The sequence below is a fragment of the Culex pipiens genome, chromosome 2 (assembly GCF_016801865.2).
Source record: "Culex pipiens pallens isolate TS chromosome 2, TS_CPP_V2, whole genome shotgun sequence".
Lineage (NCBI taxonomy): Eukaryota > Metazoa > Arthropoda > Insecta > Diptera > Culicidae > Culex > Culex pipiens.
Window position 1 is genome coordinate 177,414,841 of NC_068938.1, and position 24,476 is coordinate 177,439,316.

The 24,476-nt window shown below is 36.2% G+C and overlaps 1 protein-coding gene across 1 annotated transcript in view; it reads left to right on the top strand.

Annotated features, from left to right (window-relative positions):
• Positions 1-24,476, top strand: part of LOC120423917 (MOXD1 homolog 2-like) — a 395,154-nt gene that overhangs the window by 337,770 nt on the left and 32,908 nt on the right. Inside the window, 1 exon segment of the mRNA XM_039587898.2 lies at positions 15,975-16,130. Coding sequence (XP_039443832.2) covers positions 15,975-16,130 — 156 coding nt within the window.

Below are 24,476 nucleotides of genomic sequence, written 5' to 3' on the forward strand. Positions count from 1 at the left end.
CGACTTGATGTCTTTAGCAAAGTTTTAGGTTAGGAATATTAAGAAAAAAATATGTAAAACTCTTAAATTAAAATTGCCAATTATTTTAGTTTATTTTTAAACACTATGATTTCGCAAAAATAGTATTGAAAGATTGTATTTTTTTTTTAACTGTCGATCATTTTTTTTTTAATTGATCATCACTCTGAAAGCTCTGTATTTGGTTCAATTTTATAAATTTTTGAGTCAAAAAGAATTAGCGTATGTCGGTTGTACCCTTCTTAAAGGCCCTGATTGAATTTTTGATCTAAATAAATCATTGACCTCTTAGTTGACAATCATTGACTGAGGAAGAGGAAAATCGTTACCAAAAAAGTATCAAAACGTGCAGGGTTCTATGTTTAAAAACTTGTAGAAGTAATTTTGTGAAAATATTGTAAACGAAGCAAAATTTATATCGCCTACGGAAAAATCGGTGCAGTGATGGAAGTCATCACCTTAAAGAGACTAAAAATACATAATTTGAGCTATTGAAAAGCATGGTCATAAATTTCACCATCAAGGTTATTTTTTCTAGGGAAAAAAGTAATTTAAAAAAAATGATTTTTTTTATTTTTTGATCTCCTCAAAAAAATTTCTTCAAATTCCAAAATGAATACCAACAATTAGAAAGGAGCAAGTAGTAGAATTGCAATTTTTTTCTATTGCTTTTTTTTATTTTGAACATTTTTTATATCATATTCAATCCATCTTAATTATATTTTTTTCAAACAATATTATTTTTTAGGTCTATACACATATCACTACAGTTTTTAATATCACCTCACCTCCTACAAAAAAAAAAAAAAATAGAGCAAAAAAGTTGAGTATTAAGAATAAATAATATTACTTATGGGACCATCCATAAACCACTTTGGGGGGGGCGGGGGGTTGATTATTATTATGATTATTATGTGAATTTATTTTTTGAAAAAAAGAAAAAAAGTCTACTATTAAGTTGATATTCAGCTTCATTTGAAAAAATAATAATAATAATAATAATAAATAGGATCAATTTTGATCATTAAAACATGTTTCTAAATCATTATATTCAATTGTTAAATATAAACACACAATTTGCTATTTTTTCTTTGTAAATAAATACAACATTTCACTCAGCAATTTCATATTAAACTTTCTTTTGAGGCAATAGCAACTAATATACTGAAGTAAACATCTTTTATTTGAATAAATTGTTTGACTCTTTCTACACAGCCAAATTTTGTTTTGTTAAAGTAAAAAATGTCGTAGATCAATAATACTCCTTAACAAAACAACACATTTTAAGTTATTATAATTCACTTTTTTGACATACCATTTGTCATCATTCCCCAATGTAATTTTTTACATGAATTTATGTGTTTAGAAAGTAGGTATTTTCTTCTATTTGTAATAGGTTTCATTTATAGAAAAAATAACAGTATTCTGCAATTTAAAAACAAAAAGATGGAAAAGAAATCCTGCAAAAATATTTTCGAAAAGCTGAGAAAATTTTCTTCATTTTTTTAACGTTGTTGATTAGACTGCTGGTTGCTGAAGTACAACCTCTTAAACTTAAATTTTGTGAAAAATATTTATTTCTCAGTGTCATCTAATTAGCTCTCAATTTGCAATGCATTAAACTTGAAAATTTGTGATAACTGCTGCCATTTTTAATAAAAAATGAAAGAGAAATTTTAAAATCTTCACCAACATTTCAAAATGTCCAAAATGAGTGATTGATAATACAATTTTGAAATAATTTTTCATTGAAATGGACGAAAAAATTCACATGATTTTCATTTTTAAACATTTAAAATCAAGCTAATAGTTTCCGAGATATCCCAAGTTGAAAATGAGGCTCAATAAGATGACAATGAGAAAATCTCATTTTCCACAAAATTTGAAAGTTTTAGATGAAGTTTTAGATGGTTCTTTCTCAGCAACCAGCAGTCCGATTAACGACGTCAAAATAAGAAAATTGTGGAAAATTTTCTCAGCTTTTTAAAAATATTTTTTGCAGGGGTACTTATTCTTTATTATTTTTTTTCAAGTTGCATAATACTGATATTTTTACAACAAATTCAACTTTTACACACAAATATAACGCTAGTTGAAAAAGAGTACTAATTAGATGACACTATAAATAACTAAATTTTCACATTAAGAGGCATTGCAACTACAATTATTACAACATTCAGCAGTCAGATTTACAAAGTCAAAGAAAGAAAAGAGTTGATTAATAAGATTGAAATATATAATTTAAAAAAGGACATTTTTGGATCTCGATTTTTTTTTCGAATTTTGAAAACAGACTAATCATTGAATTAGGTAAGAATCGAAAAGAAATAAAATATACAATTTTGCAAATACTCGGGTATTTGAGGGATTATTAAGTAAAAATAAAGGTGATGCATTCGGTCAGAGGTTTCTGTTTAGGAAGGGAAGTGAAAATTTATTCGTTTTCAGATTATTGACCGAGATATTTATATAAGGGCTTGTGAAAGAACTGTTGGGGAGTCTGAATTAGAAGTGGGTTGTGCTTCAGTCTGGTTTATGAAACTGATTGCTAGATTATATATTATGTTTTATTTTTTGATCGACAATTGATTAACTCAAAGTGGGTCACGTGGGTCTCGTGGCGCAGGGGTAGCGGCTTCGGCTGCCGATCCCGATGATGCTATGAGACGCGGGTTCGATTCCCGCCTTATCCACTGAGCTTCTATCGGATGGTGAAGTAAAACGTCGGTCCCGGTTTCTCCTGTCTCGTCAGAGGCGCTGGAGCAGAAATCCCACGTTAGAGGAAGGCCATGCCCCGGGGGGCGTAGTGCCAATAGTTTCGTTTTTTTTTTGATTAACTCAATGCTGTAATTTGTTAGTTTAAAAAAAATCAGTTCACTTTTTTATGACTCTCTCAAGATTGGAAATATTTAAAATTAATTAAATCAATCTCTTGAAAAAAATAACCAAATTCCACCTCCATAAACAAATTACCGACAGAACTTTGCCCAGAACCAAGCCACCATTAAATCAGGGCACACCCGCCCCAGACCAGTTCGTTAAAGAGACTTAACGATGCAAATTTCCTCCCAGGAAAAACAAAAGAAAAAACTCCAAGAAAAGCGTAACGAATTTGCATGAATTTTCATCCCACCGCCTGATTCCTCTCAAATTGACAAGATTGACACCGTGGACAAAATCAAGTTTGGGGCCAAAAGTTTGGCGCAAAAATTTCGAGCCCACGCTCGAAAATTTCTCTCCCAACCAACTTTTCCGTTTGCCAAACCCTGGCACCGAAATAAAGCACAAATTAGCAACAACACTTTGAATAAATTAGTCGTCGTCGTCGACTTTGTCGGCGGCCTTTCATGTCAAAGAGTGTTACGTCGACACAATTTAGCTCGACATTTCGCCTATTGCCTGTGACACTAAGGCGACTAATTCGCACAAAACGGCGGCGGCTGAACCAGCTGAACTCTATCCATCTCGGCTGGTTTTTCCTTTGGGTTTTCCACTGGAGCCCGCTCGCACACGCTCTCGTGCACAGATCTGTCAGTTTGAATTTTTTACGAAATTTGCTTTTTCCGGTGATCCGACGGCCTGTCCCGGGGTGACACGCAGGGCGTTACCAGAGGTGCACTGGAAAAAGTTTCAACTTGAATTTGTTTTATTTAAAAATTTGAATGTGAGAGTTTTGTTGTTGTTTTAAAAGAGTCATAAAAACATCAGGAACCAATATTAAAACTAGTTTAAAACAAATTTAATAAAATATTTTTTAGATTAATTTAAAATTATAAGTTTAAAATTTTCTCAGTGTCACAAACTTTACTTTGCGCCGTTTTTCTTCACCAAACTTCTCTCTCTTTCCACCTATCCCCCTTTGTCCCAGAAGCAACGTGCTCGCTTCACGTCGTCATATTTTTCTCAATTAGTACGGTTCATTTACAGACTAATTTGAGGAAAATGAGTTTCCATCCTACCGCGAGCAAGTTGCTGACGACGACGACGACGACTACTACTACCAACATGCTACTGTTGCTACTGCAGAGACAGAACCTGCTGAACTCCAAATGAGAGTCTTGTTTCGTTTGCTTTGTCGTGTCACACTGCTGCTGGTCTGGGCTGGTCGTCATCGTTTGTACCGAAAAACTGTTTGACACGCGTCGGAGGATGGTTGTGGGAGGTGGGAAAGACTCGGTAGTAGGCAACAGAAGCAACTTTAGTGACAGGCTGTTGAACAACTGCTGAAGAAGAAGTAATGGGACAAAGACTGCGTGCGTGTTTGTTTTGATATTTCCGATGATTATGAAGATGTTGGAAAATGTGAAATGCGCAGTTTTAAAGAAACCATTTTGTGCGTTATTCTTTTTTTTTAAATAAAATTTAACTGTACTAATGACTATAAGGGTTGACATGGAAATAAGTCAAATCCAAGAATCGTGAGTTGAGTTCATGCATTTGAGAACCACGTAGTAATATATTCATGTTTATAGTGCAAATGCACCATACTGATGAATAAATTCCTTCGTGTTTCTTAAACTCATGAACAGAATTTACGATTTTGGAAAATGATTTTTCTCCGTGTAGCCACTTATCAATCGATCAAGAATGATTTGGAATAATTTATATTTACTCAGCAATTCCATTTGAAAAGAGCCTAAACCGAAAAAAGTTCTCCGATCGTGCTCAATTTTTTTTCAGGGTTCCTTAGCCGAAATAATTAGACCCGTATTTTTTAGTTTGGCCATTAGGGTGACTTACACCGTGCTAGGGAGGTCCTAAAAATAGGCATTTTTTTCCAAAATCATAACTCCGTGCCGTTTCAACCGATTTTTGCTTGCTTGGATGCAAATGAAAGGTGATTAGTTTGCCTTTCAAGAGAAAAATATTGAGATTCGAAAAAAGCAGCCAAATATTTCAAAAAATCGTATGAAAACGTGCAAAAACGGGAAAATGACGAAATCGGCTAAAAATCAACTTTTTTCCACTAAAACTGCAATAACTTTAAAATTTCAACGATGACCTATACATGTTTAAGAACCAAGAGTTGCGTTTTTCAATTCCATTTTAGCCCATTTCCTCTTTTTTTCACCAAAAAAAGCATAGAAAAACTAAAAATCATGTTGCTGCGAACAATTTCGTTTTTCATTGACATAGTACCATTCAGAAAATTGCTACACAGTCCAGACTTTATGATTCGAAGACTCGATTATCAGACGATTCAGTTATCGAAGGTTTGTATGGGAATTAGGTTGATTGAATTAGTTCAATTTTCTTTTTTTTAGTTATTTTTTTTTATATTTTTGCTTTTAACATAAAATTTTAGTTCTGCTACCCCATTTCAATAAATTTTTAATGTTAGATTGCATATCAATTACTAAATACATTTTCTCAATATTTCATCACCGCTATTCTTGGCCATTTTTATGTTGACTGTATTCTGAGAAAAAAACTCAACTTGTTTCAATTTAACATTTGGTCTTTTTGATGTATTTTTTTAATGTTCTAAATACATATTTTTACCAAAAACTAATTTTTAATCTTAATTATGTGAATATGTCAATAATTCTGTGTATATCTTATAAACTGAATCTTAAAGGAAATACGTTTTATATTGGTGTTCATAGCAATTTAAAAAGTTGCCTTCAGGTTATTATATCAATTAACCGCCATATTGGATTTAAGATTTCTTTATCGTTTAGAGCATCTTTTGGATATTATTTGAGCTCAATGATCTAAAAAGAAACAACGATATTCGAGTTTACTAAGTCTCAGTTAGGCCGCTTTAATTATTTCAAGTATATGCCCCCCTCCCTCCTTATCATCAAAAACGCCTAAAAAAATCGGTAGACAAAAAAAAATCTGAAACATGATATATTTATTACAACAAGTTTTTCAATTGATTATAAACTTATTCGAAACATTGTAGAGCGTTTATTATAATCAACTTTCCATCAAATAGGGTACTTTTAAAATGTATGCCAATTTTCAATTTGTCGAACAAATTACGCAAAAGACATAAAACTTAAGAAAACATATTTTTAATAAATTTATTGATAATTTGTAAATGTTTTGTAGCACCATAATTTTAATAATGTAAACAGCATTATGTGATACCTTTTGCTTCCAAATTTTGAATGCTAGGCTTGAAAAACTTGAGATAGAAAATCGAATCAATAGTTTCTAAGATATCGTCAATTGTTAATTGTCTTGATTCATATAAAACAGATCTTTGTTATTCAGTTTTGAAGCAAAGTTAAGGAAATTTACTAAAATAAGTTTTCCTAATAAAATTTCATATTTTTATATCTTTTTACTGTTGAGGAGATCAAGAACAACTTTATTGAACTTTCCGTGTGTTCTACAACATTTTCAAAATAATGAAAAATCTCACAAATTGAATAATAAAATGTTTGTTTTTTTTAAATCTCCCTGCCCCCCCCCCCCCTTCTTTTTTCGCTTTTTCAACTTTTTTTTTCTAAAAATCTGTGGGTTTAAACATTATTCTTGCTTAAACTCCAAATTTTGTTGAAAATTTTTTGTCTTGCTTTGCCGTTGCAAATATTTTTCAAAGTTAAGGACAACCCGCCTCCCTCCGCATCCCCTAACAAAATCGGTCCGAAAATCAGGGGCTAATTTTTTTTGTAAAACTTCATATTCATAGAAAAGAAGTCTTACCAACTGTAAACAACTTGAAATGCATTTACCTGCGTTTGAAATCATATTTTACATGTCTTGGATTCATCAAGCTTATTTTAATTTTTTTTAGAATTCTCATGTACAGCACCGCAAAATGTTTTATTTTCGGTGAAAAATAAATTTCTTCTTAAATTAGATATTTTTAAAATTATTGATTGCAAAAAAACTGGGCAGGTGTAAAATGGTTTTTATTACAGTTTTTTCGTTCAATTGTTAATAGACATTTTACCACTTTTGTGGCATTCTTGTCTTGGAAAAATGGTTCAAATTTTTTGTACAAACTGGTTTCTTTCAGAAAATTTATCATCGAGATCTCCTTTTTTCTCATTTCTAAATAACGTTTTTTTTGTACTTTCAACTGAATATAAAAATTATAAGCTTATAACAAATTTTAAATGTTGGGACCGCACATCAAAAATTGAATTAGTTATTTTCATGATTTTATCGATATTTTAAAAAAAATTATCATTGGCATAACTGTTGAAATATGTTTAGCATTTTGAAATTCATTTAACATTATTTTTATTATTATTTTTTAAACACATCAATACGATTTTTTTCCTATATTTTTTAAATTTCTTGCAAAATTAAACTTAATATGATTTAACAATTTCAGAGGCAGGAAGCAGGATAAACTGGTTGAAACTTTGACGTCATCATTTTTTCTTTGAAAATTGTTTTTTTTTCATTTTAAAATTGATTCAATAATAAAAAGCATTACACGTCTGCTTGAAAACCCCAACAAGAAAATTGGCTCTAGTTCGAATTCGAGCCATTTTGTCTCTAATCTAGGCCAGTTTTCTCAATGGGAAGATAGGACGTTTCATAAGATAGCACTCAAGCGACGATGTATCAACTGAAAAAAAAAATCAATTTACTCTTAAAGATATATTTTGTGATAAAAGTAGACTGAATGATTATTTTTTTAGTTTATTCGATGAATGAATCTGTCACATTAAATCTCAGCACTCCTATCTGTACTCCCCAAGCTCCGCCGCTCAACTCTACCATTGATTCCGTAATTAATTCCCCATGTACCCGCAGGGAGAGAGATGATGCTTTTGTTTAACGTTAATTTCCACCCTGGTTGACTGATTTGCGGTATCGATTCCACATCGTCGACGGTACGGAATGCCACATCCGGTAAATGATGAATTTCACCTTCTCCTCCAGCAAAGCATCAGCTCTGTCGAGCTCAGATTTTTGCCAGCTCAACCCCAGGAAACGCGTTCAAACAACGAAGAAGTGCAATCTTCGACGTTTGGTTCCTAGAGGATTCCCTGAAGAGTAGTGGGATGCAGATTGAACGATGTTCTTTGGGATTCCCTCAAGGAAGAAGAAGTGCATACATAGCTTTACTTCCTGCTGGAAGTCAGTAATTGAATGATCGAGTGGATGTTGAAGTTTGCAAGAATCTGACGTAGGAAAACTTTGTTTGAAAGTTAGTTCTGAAATTTTCAATAAGAACATTGCTTGAATGCTTTAGTTGTCCCTTAAAACTTACTCGTTCCTCGTTGAAACATTCTAGCCGTCGTCTTCAGACAAATCCACAGAGTTTTACACAAAAAAAAAACGATTCCCATTGAATCCAGCTCTCCAGACACCGGTAGAGAATGTTCAATTTTAATTAAGCTTTTATTTCCTGATGTTCTTCCCATCGGGCAAGAGCAGCAAAAAATCTGGTCGAAAGAACGAGGAAGAACTTTCCGAATAATTTGAAGCTGCTCTGTGTTCTCTTTCCCGAGTTGGTTCCTCCCAAGTCCAGCTCATGGGATCCGTTCAAATTAGTGATGAGCATTGGAATCGGTTTAATTTGTTAACAGATTTATTGGTCCTCAGCTGGCTGAGCTCACAGAGCTTGTTTGAGTCTACCTTTATTTCGCTGTGTCATCCCACTAGAACTTCCCCAGAAGGCGAATAGCTGCTGGTTGTAGGTTTTTTCTTCGTCTACCACTTGACCTCGGACAGTCTGCCGTTGAAATCGTCGAAGTCGTCGTCTGAGTGCGCGATTACGTCCATGTCAAACCTCAGTACCCCCTCCCCTTGATACCTCACTCACCGAAAAGGGTAAATCCCGGGAGTCGGTTTAATTCGTTTAAATATGCAGACACGGTAATTGAATAATTACAGTCGGAGGCATTTGGAGAAGCTACCGGGCGAAGCTCCACCAAAGTCTATAGACATCGTCGAGTGCTGACTTCTGTGACTACCACCAAGTAGAAGAGTAGGCGAATGTGCGCTCGCGCAAAAACAACATTTTAATTTCGCATAATTTCGCAGGCAAAAAGTGGCAAGTTTGGAAGACACTGAGGAAGAGGAAGAAAATTACATAAAAATTCAAAAGTTCTCAATAATTTCAATGATTTGAGAATACAAATCACAAAATAAAATATATTTTTAATATTTTATTTTGACCGCCTCACACACAATACTCTACCACCGTCATTTGGTAGCACTGTTCAGGACGACCTGCTGCGAATCTTCGTCAGCCTGGAAAAAAACGCGTGGTCTCCAATGTTATTTGTCGCCCGGTTGAGAACGATGCGTTGTTGTTATTTTAATGAGTAGTCACTGCCTCCTGCGACTCCTTCACAGTCACTGTGTGTGACTGAGGCTGATCTGTGGAGGCGTTTCAGTGCGCGTTTTTCTGCTCAACTACCGGCGAGGGTCATGGACGACCGACGTGTTCGTTCTGAAAAAAAGTGAACGACTAGCTCGTCGTTTTAGGTTAATGAAAGAACGCCAGACGGGGTTAAATTAAGCAAACATGAGCCGTTTTAAGTTACATGTATGACTGAGTAAAACGGGGAGTTGCGTGGCATAATTACAGGCCATCGGGAAGTCGAACAACGGTTGAACCTTCGGGGTTGAGATTAAGATCTACAGCGAAGCTGTTGAAAACAGCAGATTTGCATTTCCAGTTGTGATTGAAATCACTGAGTAATGTCGTTGCCAGAATCGAATCATGTCGAAAATTGACCCTGCCCAGTCAAGGTTGATCAACTGAACAGCTTCAACGCACTCCCTTTAACATCCGCTCGACTCTTGAGGTATACCACCGGTGACAACAATTCCACCGAGGACCGAGTTGACACCGGCAGCGCGACGTGGCCTGTCGATGTTGTCTGCGGGGTTTGGTGGCTCACGTGACATGCGTGCCCTGTACGGTGGCCAAGGACTCGCGGGAAATCAACGCGACGCTGTTCGCACTTGTTACCTCGTCACCTCTTTCCTCAATCGTCAACCATTCAACAAACTTGACGGTACAGTGCAACCTTATTCGTTTCAGCTGTTTCAAATTTCAGTATTTTGAATTTCTGCCTGCATTTCTCTAATAAAAACAAAACAAAATATCAAACTAGCAGAGTTGTACTGTAGTGTATTCCACCGAAGCTTCACCATTGGAGTGAGTTTTCACTCACCACGTGGCAAGATTTTAAAATCACAATATTTCACTCCAGCTGTCAGAGCCCCGACTTGACGTGTGCGTTTCAAGAGAGTTCGTCTGCCAGTTGAAGACAGAACAGAAATGACTCTATTTAACCAGTGTGTTTAGTTTTTCTGTTCAGGCTAACCAATATTTAAAAAAAATGAGACTTCAAAAATTTACTTACTAAAAATTATGTATTGATAATCAATATTCACATTAAAAATTCAATAAAGTTTAACCAACAAACTTCAATCTTAAACAACTGAGCTATCCAAAACACAAACACTCTTTTCGTTCTTCAATTCAATTCCTCCCCAACAAAAGAGCAAAAAGCATTTCCCAAAAGTGACATAATAAGCAAACACACCCAAACTTTTCCCTTTCGTCATCATCGTTTCTCATCTTCATTTCCACCTCCAGTGCCCAAAAAAAACCCCACCAAAAAGACCAAACTTCTGCGGTCAAAGAAAAGTGACGCTCATTAATCATGAATTTGTTTTGCCACCACGCGCGCACGCCGCGTTTCTATTTATTTACCATTAAGCAAAAGTACCTCAGAGAGAGTACAAAACTTGCCACGAAACCAACGCCGGCACACACACACACACACCCTTCGGTGGCTGTGTTTGCGATACCGCTGAAGAGGAGAAGAAGGAGGAGTAAGGGGAGGTAGTGTGGGGGGTTGGTTCTGTTATCACCACCAGTGTTCGCCCACACAATTGGCACCAACATTTATATCTGCCAGGTTTTCTAGGTTTGCTACAATTGGGATAGAATGGGTAATTTTGCCTTTATTTGATGAGTTGAGAATTTATTGATTTTGACCTTTTTGAAGTGCGCAACCAATTTTTTTCAGAATATAAAATATTTTTTTTTTACATTGTTTCTAAAAATTATTTTACAAAAAAATAATTTTAAGTTTTTCAAAAAATATTAATATTATTTTATTTTCAAATCCATGTTAAAGCATTTTTTGTTATTTTGTAAATAGTACTGGTTTAAAAAATATGAAATATTTTTTTATCTGTATTATGTTGAATTAGAACCAAAAAAAACGGATTATTTAACATGTGTATTTTTTTATTATTATTTTTTCATACATTATTTACTGCCTATAATCGCATAAATGTCCCAATTGCATTTTCCCTTTATCCCATAATCATGCAGTTTTGGTTCAAAATTATGAGAACTTTTATAAAAAAAAAACTAAAAATATGCAGTGTATTAATGTACTAGGGCGTCCCTTCCTGGATTTTCAAGATTCCTTGATTTTTTCCAAAATCGGGAATTCCCGAATCCCGGGATTTTTTTTATATTTTTCCCCAGTTTTCCTGAAATTGAAATAAAATATATTGATCTTTAACATAAACATTCGTTGTGAAAAAGCAGAACAGTTCATTACTTAGCAAACGACAGGAATATTTAAGTAATTTGTCAATGATTAGGTCCCAAGTAACATTTTTTTCACGAGTTCTACAAGAGCTCTTCAAGATAGCTACAGCATAGCAGTTTGGACCGCGGTAGGATAAAATTCTCTACAAAACTTCTTCAGGAGTTTGGAAGAGTATTTGAAGAGAGTTTTATCCTACCGCGGTCCAAACTGCTATGCTGTAGCTATTTTGAAGAGCTCTTGTAGAACTCCTGGGAAAAAAGTTACTTGGGGTATTATTATGTTTTTCAAATTATTTATCGATTTCCTAATAAAATGCAGTAAAATCATCTGTCTCTATTCATTCTGTAAATAAAATAAAAAATCATTTGAGAGATATTTGTTGTTCAAAACGCAACATTTTAAACTTCTAAAAATGACATGATTTCATCTGTTTAATTTTTTGGTTCATTTTTCTAGACATGAATGATATATTTTTTCATGTTCAGATTAATTTATAAAAGCAAATTACAATACTTTTATAAATATTAAAATTTGGCACACTTAGACAATCTGAGTCACATCGAATAAGGCTATTAAACATCCTAAGCATAACAAAATACTTACAAATTTTCAATTTTGAACGATTTTTAGCTATTTACAAAAAAGTGCCCCTGTTTATGTTGTATTCTAAATAATTATTAGTTTATGGAAGATAACTGATTCTATAATTTCATTTTAAAACTCTTTACAAATGTTTTGCCAAATAGATTAAATGACCGATTAAAAAATATCTCGAGATCCTTGGTATTCCCCGGATTTTGAAAATATTTTAAAGTTTTCCCGTGAAATTCAAAACCCGCGAAATTTTGAATGCCAAAAGTTTACAACTGGAGGCTTTTTTTAAAAAAAAGTTCAATAAACAACAAAAAAGTTTTTTTTTTTTTTTTGCTTTTTGGGTATTTTTGAATAACCTTGATTCAAGAAAGTTTTAAACCCCAACACCCAAAAAGGAAAAAAGGAAGATATGTGTATGATAAAATCCAGACATGTAGCCTTCTGAGTAGGAAAATTTGCCTAGCATTTTTCTCATCTTGTTGTTTTGACTTTGGTGCATTTATGCGTAGTTTACTTACTTTATTGATGTATTCTATTCTTAGTATTAGAACTGTTATGATTATTTTTTTTTTTTACTTTTATTTGGGGTTTTTTTTCAAACATCATGAATTGGAACTTTTAATATTTATTCAATTCTTATATACATATTTTATTCAATGTTTTAACAGTTTATGCTGGTACAATTTTTATTTAATGTATTTGTTCCTCATTTCTGATCAAGGTCAAAATGGTGGAAACAAATTAAATTTAATAGCAAAATTTTTCAAAGTTTAGATACAAAATGTATCACAAACTATTTTGTTATTTATTATTGTTATGTTACATTAAAAAAATGCAAAAAATCAATGAATTTCCGAAAAAAAATTTCTTTTGTTGTGTTTTCCCATCTGTTTTCCGACAAATCAAAATTTGTTAAAACTATAAAACAGTCAAAATAAAATCAAAATAACAAAATAAACAATCGTTAACCAATGTTTAACAAGAAGAAAACAATTAATTGTTCATGCTTTTTCAACAAAAAAAAAACAATTTTGGATAACATTGTGTTATTTTTTGAGAAAATTTCAAAGCGAGGTATAAAATACTTTGAAATAAATTTTCATTTCACAACAAATGATAACAAAAATTCTCAAGATAATAGAAATGCGTTTATTTTGCTCTTACATCAAATGGGGAATTTTTTTATTTTGATTCTTATGCCTTCTTCTTAACTTTATTTGGGTTTTTTCAAACATCATGAATTGAAACTTTAAATATTTAATCGATACAGAGTGACAAAATTCAAATATTAATATTTAATTAAATGTTTTAACAGTCTACGCTGGTACAATTTTTATTTAATGTATTTGATCCTCAACTCTGATTAAGACCAAAATGGTCGAAACAAATTGAATTTTATAGCAAAATTTCTCAAAGTTTAGATACAAAATGTATCACAAACTATTTTATTATTTATTATTGTTATGTTACATTAAAAAAATGCAAAATATCAATGAATTTCCGAAAAAAATGTCAAATCAAATTTTGTTAAAATTATAAAACAGTCAAAATAAAAAAAATAACAAAATAAACAATCGTTAAACAATGTTTAACAAGAAGAAAACAATTAATTGTTCATGCTTTTTCAACAAAAAAAAAAAACAATTTAAGTTACATTGTGTTATTTTTTGAGAAAATTTCAAAGCGAGGTATTAAAAACCTTGAAATAAATTATCATTTCACAACAAATGAAAACAAAAATTCTCGAGATAATAAAAATGCGTTTATTTTGCTCTTAAATCAAATGGGGATTTTTTTCATTTTTTTTTGTTTCCCCCCCCCCCCCCCCCCTAAAGTGTCCACGTGGTTTATGGATGGTCCCATAGGTAGATTGAAAAAAAAACGCGAAAAGATTTTCAGTAGGGTACGTTATCCATTAGTGGACCCCTTTCCTATAGTGGACCCTCTGAAGGGTTTTTGATGAAAAAATCAATAAAATCCCAATTTCAAGCGTGTTTTTGTCTGCAAATCTTTTATTTGGCATGTCCAGCATCATTTAAAACAATGTTGACTGACATTGAATTGGCATTTTTGCCAAAATAAGTGTTTTGAGTTCGACGTCTCAAATCAGCCATGGCCACTAGCATTTTCACAACAAAACAGCATTTCTATTTTATAATTGAATTAACTATCCAATCATTTTTTGCCTGATTATTTAACTCCAGTAAGTTGAAATAATGTAAGTTTAATCAACTATACTAGAATAAAGCAAAGAACTGCTCATTTAAAAGCAAAAATTAGGGGGGTCCAATATAGGACAACGAAAATCCTAACTTTTCCAAAAGTGGACCCTGGTTAATTTAACCTTCAAAAATGAAGAAAACTGTGTATTTAAGCAAAAGTTTCTCTTAAACATGCAATAAATGCTTGTTGTAATCAACCTAATTGCATATTTTTTATTTATGAGTATAAATATAGCTGTTTTCATGTTAAAAGTATCAAAAATGCTGAAGCCGTAAGAATTTATAATTAATAAAAAACTATAGTTAATTGAACTTAACTGAAGCATCAGAATTGCAGTTTGAAATGATATTTTATAATAATAAATCAAGAACAAAACATTTTTTGAAAATAAACATGGGTAGTTTTATCAGCAGCTGTAAACAAATCTATTGTTTTGTTTCGGTCAACTATTTATGTAATTTATATGGAAAAATGTGCATCAAAATTACTTTTTTTATCATTTTAATGTTTTTATTGTTTTTGATACGTTTTCTTTGATCTTTTTGGGAAATAAATTTGTTTAAATGTCTGTTAGGTTTTTTGTTGTTTTAAACAAAATTTGTTAACAAAACATATTTGTTTACTATGGAAAATCCATCTTTTATTCATTATATCTATCATAAGACCTTCACCATGCATCAAAATACCAAATATCGGTTAAATTTGGTATAAAAATAATAGTTTTCCTATAGTGGACCCGGGTCCACAATCGGATTATGGACCCGGGTCCACTATAGGAAAAGTGGGTCCATAACAGGCAAAAAAACTTTTATTTTCAAATGGCTATTTTTCTGCTCAAAAACAAATTACTGATGAAACAAATAGTCAAAATTGTTCAAAAGACTTCAGATTTCATTGTTTTGTACAAAGGGTTATGAAAAAGTGCTTAAAATATTTAAAAATTGTGAAAAATGCGCGTCGGCTCTACTAGGGGGTCCACTAATGGTTAAAATACCCTATATTTTGCAATTATTGACAGAATTTTCATGGTTTGAGCATTTATACTTGAATCTTGAAAATAACCTTTAATTTTAAAGTGCATTATCTCAAGCCAATTTGTTTTTTTTTTCTATGTTTTCCAGTACCGTAAACTGGGGTCAATCGGGACACATGGGGCGAATTGGGACAGCAGTTTTAACCATGTTGGAGAACAATATTTTGATTTTTCTGATTGGTTTAGGATGGAACAGACTCAGACCAACAAAATGTGTACATCCATTTCCAAACTTAAAAGCTTTAAGTGCTCTAAAAACGGCTGTCCCTATTAAGACTGTAGTCCCGATTCGCCCCAGATTACGGTAACTTTTTCAGTTGTTCCATGCTTTTCACATTTATTTTTTCATGAAAATTAATAGTGAAACATTTCAAATGTTGATATTTATTACCTTCATCAGTGGTGGAATTGAATCTGGGGTAGTCGGCGTTTTTGTATGACCCAATCTCACCCCTGATGACGGTATTTTAAAAATCAAATTGAGGCTAATTTGAATTTTGATTGAATTTTACTTTTAACCTAAATAGCTCAAATTAAGAGTCAACTACCCTCATCCCACACCAATACTAACATTTTCTTCCCCACTCTGTTTTCCCTTCCCGCAGGATCGCCACGTGAAAAAGAACGGCGACGGCCAACCGGTGGTGGACTCGTCCCAGGACTACGTCCTGCTGCTGGGGTACGAGAACCAGACGCACACGGTGCTGCGGTTCAAGCGGAAGTTGGACACCTGTGACGTGGCGTACGATGTGCCGATAACGGTGAGTTTGCAATGACCAGAACCAGAACTGCGGGTGGTTGGGTGTGAGAGGGGCGACCCACTAATGAGCGGTTTGTTAACGAGTTCGATACTGCTGCTGCTGGGGAGGTCACTAACGTAAGGGAGTCGTCGGAACTGGACATTTGTTTGATGAAAGACTAGGTCGAGCTGCTCTGTTATTGATTGTTGTTCAAACTCATCAACCAGCCTAAAGGTTGATCGATTACGTGAGCGGGGAAGGTCCTTGTAGGAGAGTTTAGTGCGATGGAAGTTGGACGGTTTAATTTTGTTGAGAATATTAGTTGAAAAGCGACAACGAAGAAGTCTTCCCAGAATTACACTCCCAACCAACGGCCTTGTCGCGTCGTCTACACCATATCAAAGGTCGTCAGCGTCGCGTTGGTTGATCTGCGACGACTACGACCACCACAATGACTGCATGTGACAAGGGCGACCACATTCTACCAGGCCGTCATTAGTTCTTCGTAGTCCGTAGTCGCTCATAAGCCCTGTGATTACCTCTTCCCGCGATTCTAGCCTCCACCGACTTCCGACCTACTCACTCTTGGTGAACTCATTGTGTCGCGATGCTGTTTGGATTTGATGTTTAGCTCATAGAATTTATGTGAACCAGATATCTGGGTCTACGGTTAGTCTAACGTGTACGCGTTAGACTCATCAACGAGCTCGCTTCCACTAAATTGTGCAAGTGCATCTCTCCGAGAGCGAACCTGCACCTAAACCGGTTCACCGGTTGTAGTTCCCGTGCGTTCGCGGGTAGATTTACAATTTTATAGAAAGCAACAAGACAAAAAAATTACTCCGTCGCCGTTGATTGAAAGATAATCATCCCGTCGCATCGTGAAATTACCACTTTATGAGTTTTAATTAGTGCCTTTCACTCGCGAGAGTTCGTACACATATCGGTCCTGGAGAGATTGCTGCGCACACGCATAGATAATTGCAGATTCTAATGTTTATTATCATGACAACGGGCGACGTTGGACGACATCTCGGTTGAACCAGCAGAGAGGGTGATGATGGCAGCGATACGACAGCCGAGACCATGTCGGGCAGATCGTTGAGTTTTACAGTTATGGAAAGTGTGTGCACTTCCACGCCTCAGACTGACTGCGATGTTTGCACATCGCTATGCGATGAAACTGCACCGACGAGATGTGTGCTGCTCCCCATGAAAGTGGTTTTTTATTAGTTGCTCCAATTTGCAACAAGTGTGGTGGGCTCTTCCCCCTTAGGGACGATATCGCTTTGATCGTCTTTGCTATCAGAGAAAGTCTAATTATGAGACAGTGCAGTGAATTGATGGCATCTCCAGTTGGAAGTTAACAAGAGTGACTAATGAATGTTGATTTTGTGATGACTTAGGACAAGGTTAATCACATTCCTAACATAACTCAATTTTCAGATCTTCAAATTATTTCATTTTTTCTAGAAATTTCTACCATAGAAATCCCTCTCAAAGCTAATTGTTTGCGGTCTCATTACTTCCTTCTCTTCCAAGGTTCACGTAACCAACCAACTCCTCACTTTAATTATCATCTTTACACTCCGTGCATGGGAACCTGCGACCCATCGTTTTGAACAGTTCATACTTCCCTCCACTCCAAACATGTCGCAATTTTGTCTCTCGAAAAGTACTGCGTTAATTGTGGTAAATTGTTGTTCACTTGAAGAAGACGTCTCCGCCGCCGGCTTCAAAATGATGAAATTATCGAAAACGATTACGCCAACGACTTCAGACCTAACCCTTGACCAAACGAAGACGAAAGTGCCAACTTGTCACAATATCTGAAGATGTGCTGTTGCAGGTCGTCGGAGGTTCAGCACGTCCCACCATCGTCCAAAACGGGGTAGAAAATCGATTGTCAATTGAGCAAAATTGTGCCCAACGAAGCTTGGTAGAAAAAAGACGTGCGAAAGCTCGAATCATTTAAGATCCAATGAAATCGAATGAGAGAGTGTCAATCGCCGTAAAAGAAACGAGAGAAAAACTTTCCTTCGGATGATTAGTTTTTCCCTTTGGTCTATTTTGCCCGGCAGAAGATGGCTTCGCACGAATGGTATTTTCTTCTCCATTAGACAGCCGTTTGCTGTGGCATCAATCACGTGGGGGTATGGTACTGCTGGGTTCAACATTGAAAGGAAAAGTTCAAGTCGTAATCAATATTGCGTGTCGTGGACAGAAAAGGACAAAAACAGTTGACGATTAATTAACCTTAATCGATTGGTTGCTTTTCAAAACTTAAAATTACGGTTCAACTGTTGACTTAAAAAATTGCAGATTGAAATATAACGTCAAATAATTCAAACAAAAACAAAAACAAAAACAAAAACAAAAACAAAAACAAAAACAAAAACAAAAACAAAAACAAAAACAAAAACAAAAACAAAAACAAAAACAAAAACAAAAACAAAAACAAAAACAAAAACAAAAACAAAAACAAAAACAAAAACAAAAACAAAAACAAAAACAAAAACAAAAACAAAAACAAAAACAAAAACAAAAACAAAAACAAAAACAAAAACAAAAACAAAAACAAAAACAAAAACAAAAACAAAAACAAAAACAAAAACAAAAACAAAAACAAAAACAAAAACAAAAACAAAAACAAAAACAAAAACAAAAACAAAAACAAAAACAAAAACAAAAACAAAAACAAAAACAAAAACAAAAACAAAAACAAAAACAAAAACAAAAACAAAAACAAAAACAAAAACAAAAACAAAAACAAAAACAAAAACAAAAACAAAAACAAAAACAAAAACAAAAACAAAAACAAAAACAAAAACAAAAACAAAAACAAAAACAAAAACAAAAACAAAAACAAAAACAAAAACAAAAACAAAAACAAAAACAAAAACAAAAACAAAAACAAAAACAAAAACAAAAACAAAAACAAAAACAAAAACAAAAACAAAAACAAAAACAAAAACAAAAACAAAAACAAAAACAAAAACAAAAACAAAAACAAAAACAAAAACAAAAACAAAAACAAAAACAAAAACAAAAACAAAAACAAAAACAAAAACAAAAACAAAAACAAAAACAAAAACAAAAACAAAAACAAAAACAAAAACAAAAACAAAAACAAAAACAAAAACAAAAACAAAAACAAAAACAAAAACAAAAACAAAAACAAAAACAAAAACAAAAACAAAAACAAAAACAAAAACAAAAACAAAAACAAAAACAAAAACAAAAACAAAAACAAAAACAAAAACAAAAACAAAAACAAAAACAAAAACAAAAACAAAAACAAAAACAAAAACAAAAACAAAAACAAAAACAAAAACAAAAACAAAAACAAAAACAAAAACAAAAACAAAAACAAAAACAAAAACAAAAACAAAAACAAAAACAAAAACAAAAACAAAAACAAAAACAAAAACAAAAACAAAAAACAAAAACAAAAACAAAAACAAAAACAAAAACAAAAACAAAAACAAAAACAAAAACAAAAACAAAAACAAAAACAAAAACAAAAACAAAAACAAAAACAAAAACAAAAACAAAAACAAAAACAAAAACAAAAACAAAAACAAAAACAAAAACAAAAACAAAAACAAAAACAAAAACAAAAACCTAAAGACCTGTCAAAATCACTTCAGTATCGATTGATCTTTATTGTACTTGTATTAATTTGCTACAACTGAAAATAGGAGTAGTGTCCAATTGCCAGAATCTGCTTTGTCACACGATTCCTAACCAAAACCATGAAGGGTCGATCGGCGTAGAATCCTGGGGAATGCGGAACTGCCAGGTACGAGGGCCTACCTACAATATTAATCCTTTTCAATTAAACCTCATCCAACAACCCATCAATACTTACTCGTCCCATTCGGTGCCCCCGAACCACCTTCCGCAACCACAACCGATCCTCGCTGCTCGATCACCCCCAGTCCGCTACCCCGATACCGGTACAGATCGAACCCGTTGTGAAGGAACGCCGAAACCACGCCCATCTTTGCCAGCGGAACTCCCAACGGCACGTTTCCCTCCAGCGTGACCTTCGGCATCGTCACCTCCATGTAGCGCTGCCTCAGAGCCCGATCGATCGCGTGGTACGTGGCCAGGTCGAACCGTTGAACCAGTTCCGACAGGACTCCTTCCTCTTCGGCGGGCATGATCACCATCATGGTCAGTTCCGACCTCCAGCTGTAGTGCATTTCTAGAGCTATGAGTCGGTCCAGCCGAGCGATTCCAAAGTGAGCCGACTGTCGCATGAAACTCGTCATCCAGTAGCCATTCAGGGCTTTGAAGACTTTGTTTTCTGTTTTCTGCGGGTCGAACTGATTTCTGAAGAGAGCGTTTAAGTGGAAGTCGCTGGATAGCTTCAGGTCGTAATACCGCATGCGGTAGTCTTTTGGGGTCACCGTGATAACTGCGTGCTGGTCATCCAGGGAGGAAAATTCCACCTCAGGTTTGAAGTAGCCCAAGAACAGCGCACTGAACTTCTCACTCAGTTCGACCTGATCGCGGAACATCTTGCACCGGGTTTCGAAATGCTCCCTTCCTTTAACCATTGATTTTAAAGAGTCCTTGAGGTCGACCGCGGCTTGAAACTTGTCCGGAGCAAGGTGCATAACGCGTTGAAGTTCACTCGTAACGGGACGATTCGCGACCTGGTAGAGAAGGCCAAACGAAGCCCGGAGCACCGGTGGAGCGATGACAAAGTTGCGCTGCTCGCGCAGGTACGTCTGCCGGAACAGTTCGATCGAGAAGGTGTTGTCTGGGTCGCTGCTCGAAGTGCAGGCAATCATAACGATTAGATACAACCAGCCGGGTGCCATCGTTGAGTTGAACTGGCGCGAGATGACCGCAGTTCTGGGTGTGAAAGCTGAGGTTGCATGATCTTCAATTGTAATGTGTTGAATTTATTTGTCATTAGCGACCCTAAAAAGGTTTTAATTGTTGATCCGGGGGCAAATCTCACGCTGGGTGTGTGGAGAAAGAGAAGATCGCAATTATTTGATGAACTCTACTTCCTCTAATCGTGTTAGAGATTAGGCAAAGTAGCTCACTCTGCATTCTTGATTGGCAAACAATGCGCAGTTAATGGGAATTAAACTGTGTTGATGACTTCAGCGCTCTAGGTCAACCACTAGGTTCATGCTCAACGCGAGGTACAAATTTTGAAGACTCGCACTTCCAGCTGCACCCAATCAATACAGTGTACAACGACCTTGAACTAAACGCTCCATTACCGTCATCTCAAATCGATCGAACGTCAATCCAATTCCGAATGCTCCCCCTGCGGGAGGCACAATCTCCTAGGCCGCTCCCCCATCCCACGGCTAATGATCCAATCTTCACTCAATCTTGCGTGTGATGTCTCTGCCGTCGTTGTCACTGCGCGCTGTGGATCCCGGAATGTCCCGGAAAAAGCAATCAGCAAAACCGCTCACAAAGGACGGAGATGACTCCATTCCGGGACACCGTCACCGGCTGATATGAAGTACACGGACCATCGCTGGGGTGTCAATTGCTTATCACTTCTGGCACTATTGACAATAACCGCCTGCCGGCTTGCCGGGCTTGCCAACCGGTGCGCGCACGCGGCTTATTTATCTACAAGAAATGCCGTGAAGAATGAAGAACCGCAATCCCCGCAGGGGCGAACCAAGTCCATCGTCGTCGGTGCACACGCAGAGAATGATCCATGACACATGCTGCTGCACCCTTCTGGGCCTGGGATGATGGGGACGTGCAATGCAAAAGTTGTGTCCTTCTGGCTGGAGCGCGTGACTGCAAGGGCAGCATTGTTGGAGGGGTTCAGGGGTTGTCAAGAGGACTCTTGTGAGCAGAGTTGAGTCTTGTGAGCTGACTTGACTCATGTGAGCAGAGCTGAGTCGTTGCGAGCAGAGTTGAGTCTTGCGAGCAGAGTTGAGTCTTTGTGAGCAGAGTTGAGTCTTTGTGAGTAGACTTGACTCATGTGAGCAGAGTTGAGTCTTTTTAGCCGAGTTGAGTCTTTGCGAGCAGAGTTGAGTCTTGTGAGCAGAGTTGATTCTAATGAGCAGAGTTGATTATTATGAGCAGAGTTGAATCTTCCGAGTAGAGTTGAGTCGTGTGAGCAGAGTCGAGTCTTGTGAGCAGAGTTGAGTCTTTCGAGCAGAGCTGAGTTGTTGCGAGCAGAATTGAGTCTTGTGAGCAGAGTTGAGTCTTGTGAGCAGAGTTGAGTCTTCTGAGCAAAATTGAGTATTGTGAGCAGAGTTGAGGCTTGTGAGCAGAGTTGAGTCTTGTGAGCAGAGTTGAGTCTTCTGAGTAGAGTTGATTCTAATGAGAAGAGTTGAGTATTATGAGCAGAGTTGAATCTTCCGAGTAGAGTTGAGTCGTGTGAGCAGAGTCGAGTCTTGTGAGCAGAGTTGAGTCTTCCGAGTATAGCTGAGTTGTTGCGAGCAGAATTGAGTCTCGTGGGCAGAGTTGAGTCTCGTGAGCAGAATTGAGTCTTCTGAGCAAAATTGAGTATTGTAAGCAAAGTTGAATCTTGTGAGCAGACTTGACTCATGTAAGCAGAGCTGAGTCATTGTGAGCAGAGTTGAGTCTTGTGAGCAGAGTTGAGTCTTGTGAGCAGAGTTGAGTATTTGCGAGCAGAGTTGAGTCTTTGTGAGCAGAGTTGAGTCTTGTGAGTAGAGTTGAATCTTATGAGCAGACTTGAGTATTGGACTGTTTGACCACCCCTGCCCCCAGCCCATTTCTCGTGCAACAGCATGTGTCTGCCGGCTCAACAACAGAGATGTTCGCCGCGGTGGATAAAAACCGCCCCCGAGGCGTCCTTCAGCACATGACGGCCGGGAAAAACTGCAGCACAAAACGAGAGCCTCGTCCTGCCTCTTCCTTGCAGTGAAATGTGCTCACTGAGCTTCAAACTTCTTCCAAGTGCAAAACGGTCCGCCCGAGGGGCAACCCTCTGGAGAACCGGTCCAAGACGTCCCGCGCAACTGTCACGAATAGGGCTATCGTTTAATATCGGTGCAAGTTTTTAAATGCAGACCGTGGAGTACAATTCCCCCCAGGGTAGAGGAGACGTTGAAAGAAGTGCGAAAAGGCAGCGACCTTTGATTGCATTATGATGTCATTCAGCGCGCGCTTCAGCTATGATTGGCAGTAAAATTAGCGAAGACTTTGTCGATTCCAGCGACTTCATGGATATTGAGGACGTTCATTAAGGCCGGGGGGAGACAGCCTAGCGGCTGGTAATCGCTGAAGCGTGTCAAGTTGCTTGACCTTGATAGAACGTAATTTGCCAATATTTTGCCCCTCTCAGCTAACGACTGCCGAAGATGACAGCTTCAATTACTCCGGCGTGAAGGTGACAGAATTCGTTAAACTTTCAAGCCAGCTGAACGCGTTCGTTAACATAGCTTGACCAGCTTGCGGCCCTGGAGAACAGGTGCAAGCTTGCACAATGCATCCCCAAAGGGCACCAATTACATCGTCCACATCGTCCAAACAGAGATGGATGCTGAACCACTAGTCGTTGACATAACACGCACTTGCGCAAGTTTCGCGACTCTTTTTTTCACGCGCACGCATTTATTTATTAACCATAACTAGCCGTCTGGCTAGAGGGCTTCTCGATTACAGACGTGGACCCACTGAGTTTGCGTACCCGGCGGCGGAGCGACGCCCGAGAGTTGTTCAATAATGCATGTAATTAATTTCGATTGGACAGATTTGGGTCGGCCGACGCGACGTGGCAAGTGCGAAGATAAACAAACGGATTTTCCGAGCACTCGAGGTGTTCCGCTGCAGGGCCAGATGGTTATTTGCAACGGTTTGGAGTAGGGTGGAACGCCGAATTGTAGACTTTGTAAAAGTACTTAAAGTTTTGTGAAATTGATTTTAGCTGCCGACTTCACTAAATTTCACTTGACTTTACTTGAATTTCACTTGACTTCATTTTGACATCAGTTGACTCAACTTAAAATAACTTGACTTCATTTTGAAATCAGTTGACTTCACCTGTTTTCACTTGACTTGACTTCACTTGGCTTGACTTCCCTTGCCTTAACTCAACTTTATTTGGCTTCACTCAACTTCTTTTGGCTTCAATCAACTTCACCTGTCTTCATTCACTTGATTTCACTTGACTTCACTTGACTTCACTTGACTTCACTTGACTTCACTTGACTTCACTTGACTTCACTTGACTTCACTTGACTTCACTTGACTTCACTTGACTTCACTTGACTTCACTTGACTTTACATGACTTCACTTGACTTCACTTGACTTCACTTGACTTCACTTGACTTCACCTGACTTCACTTGACTTCACTTGACTTCACTTGACTTCACTTGACTTCACTTGACTTCACTTGACTTCA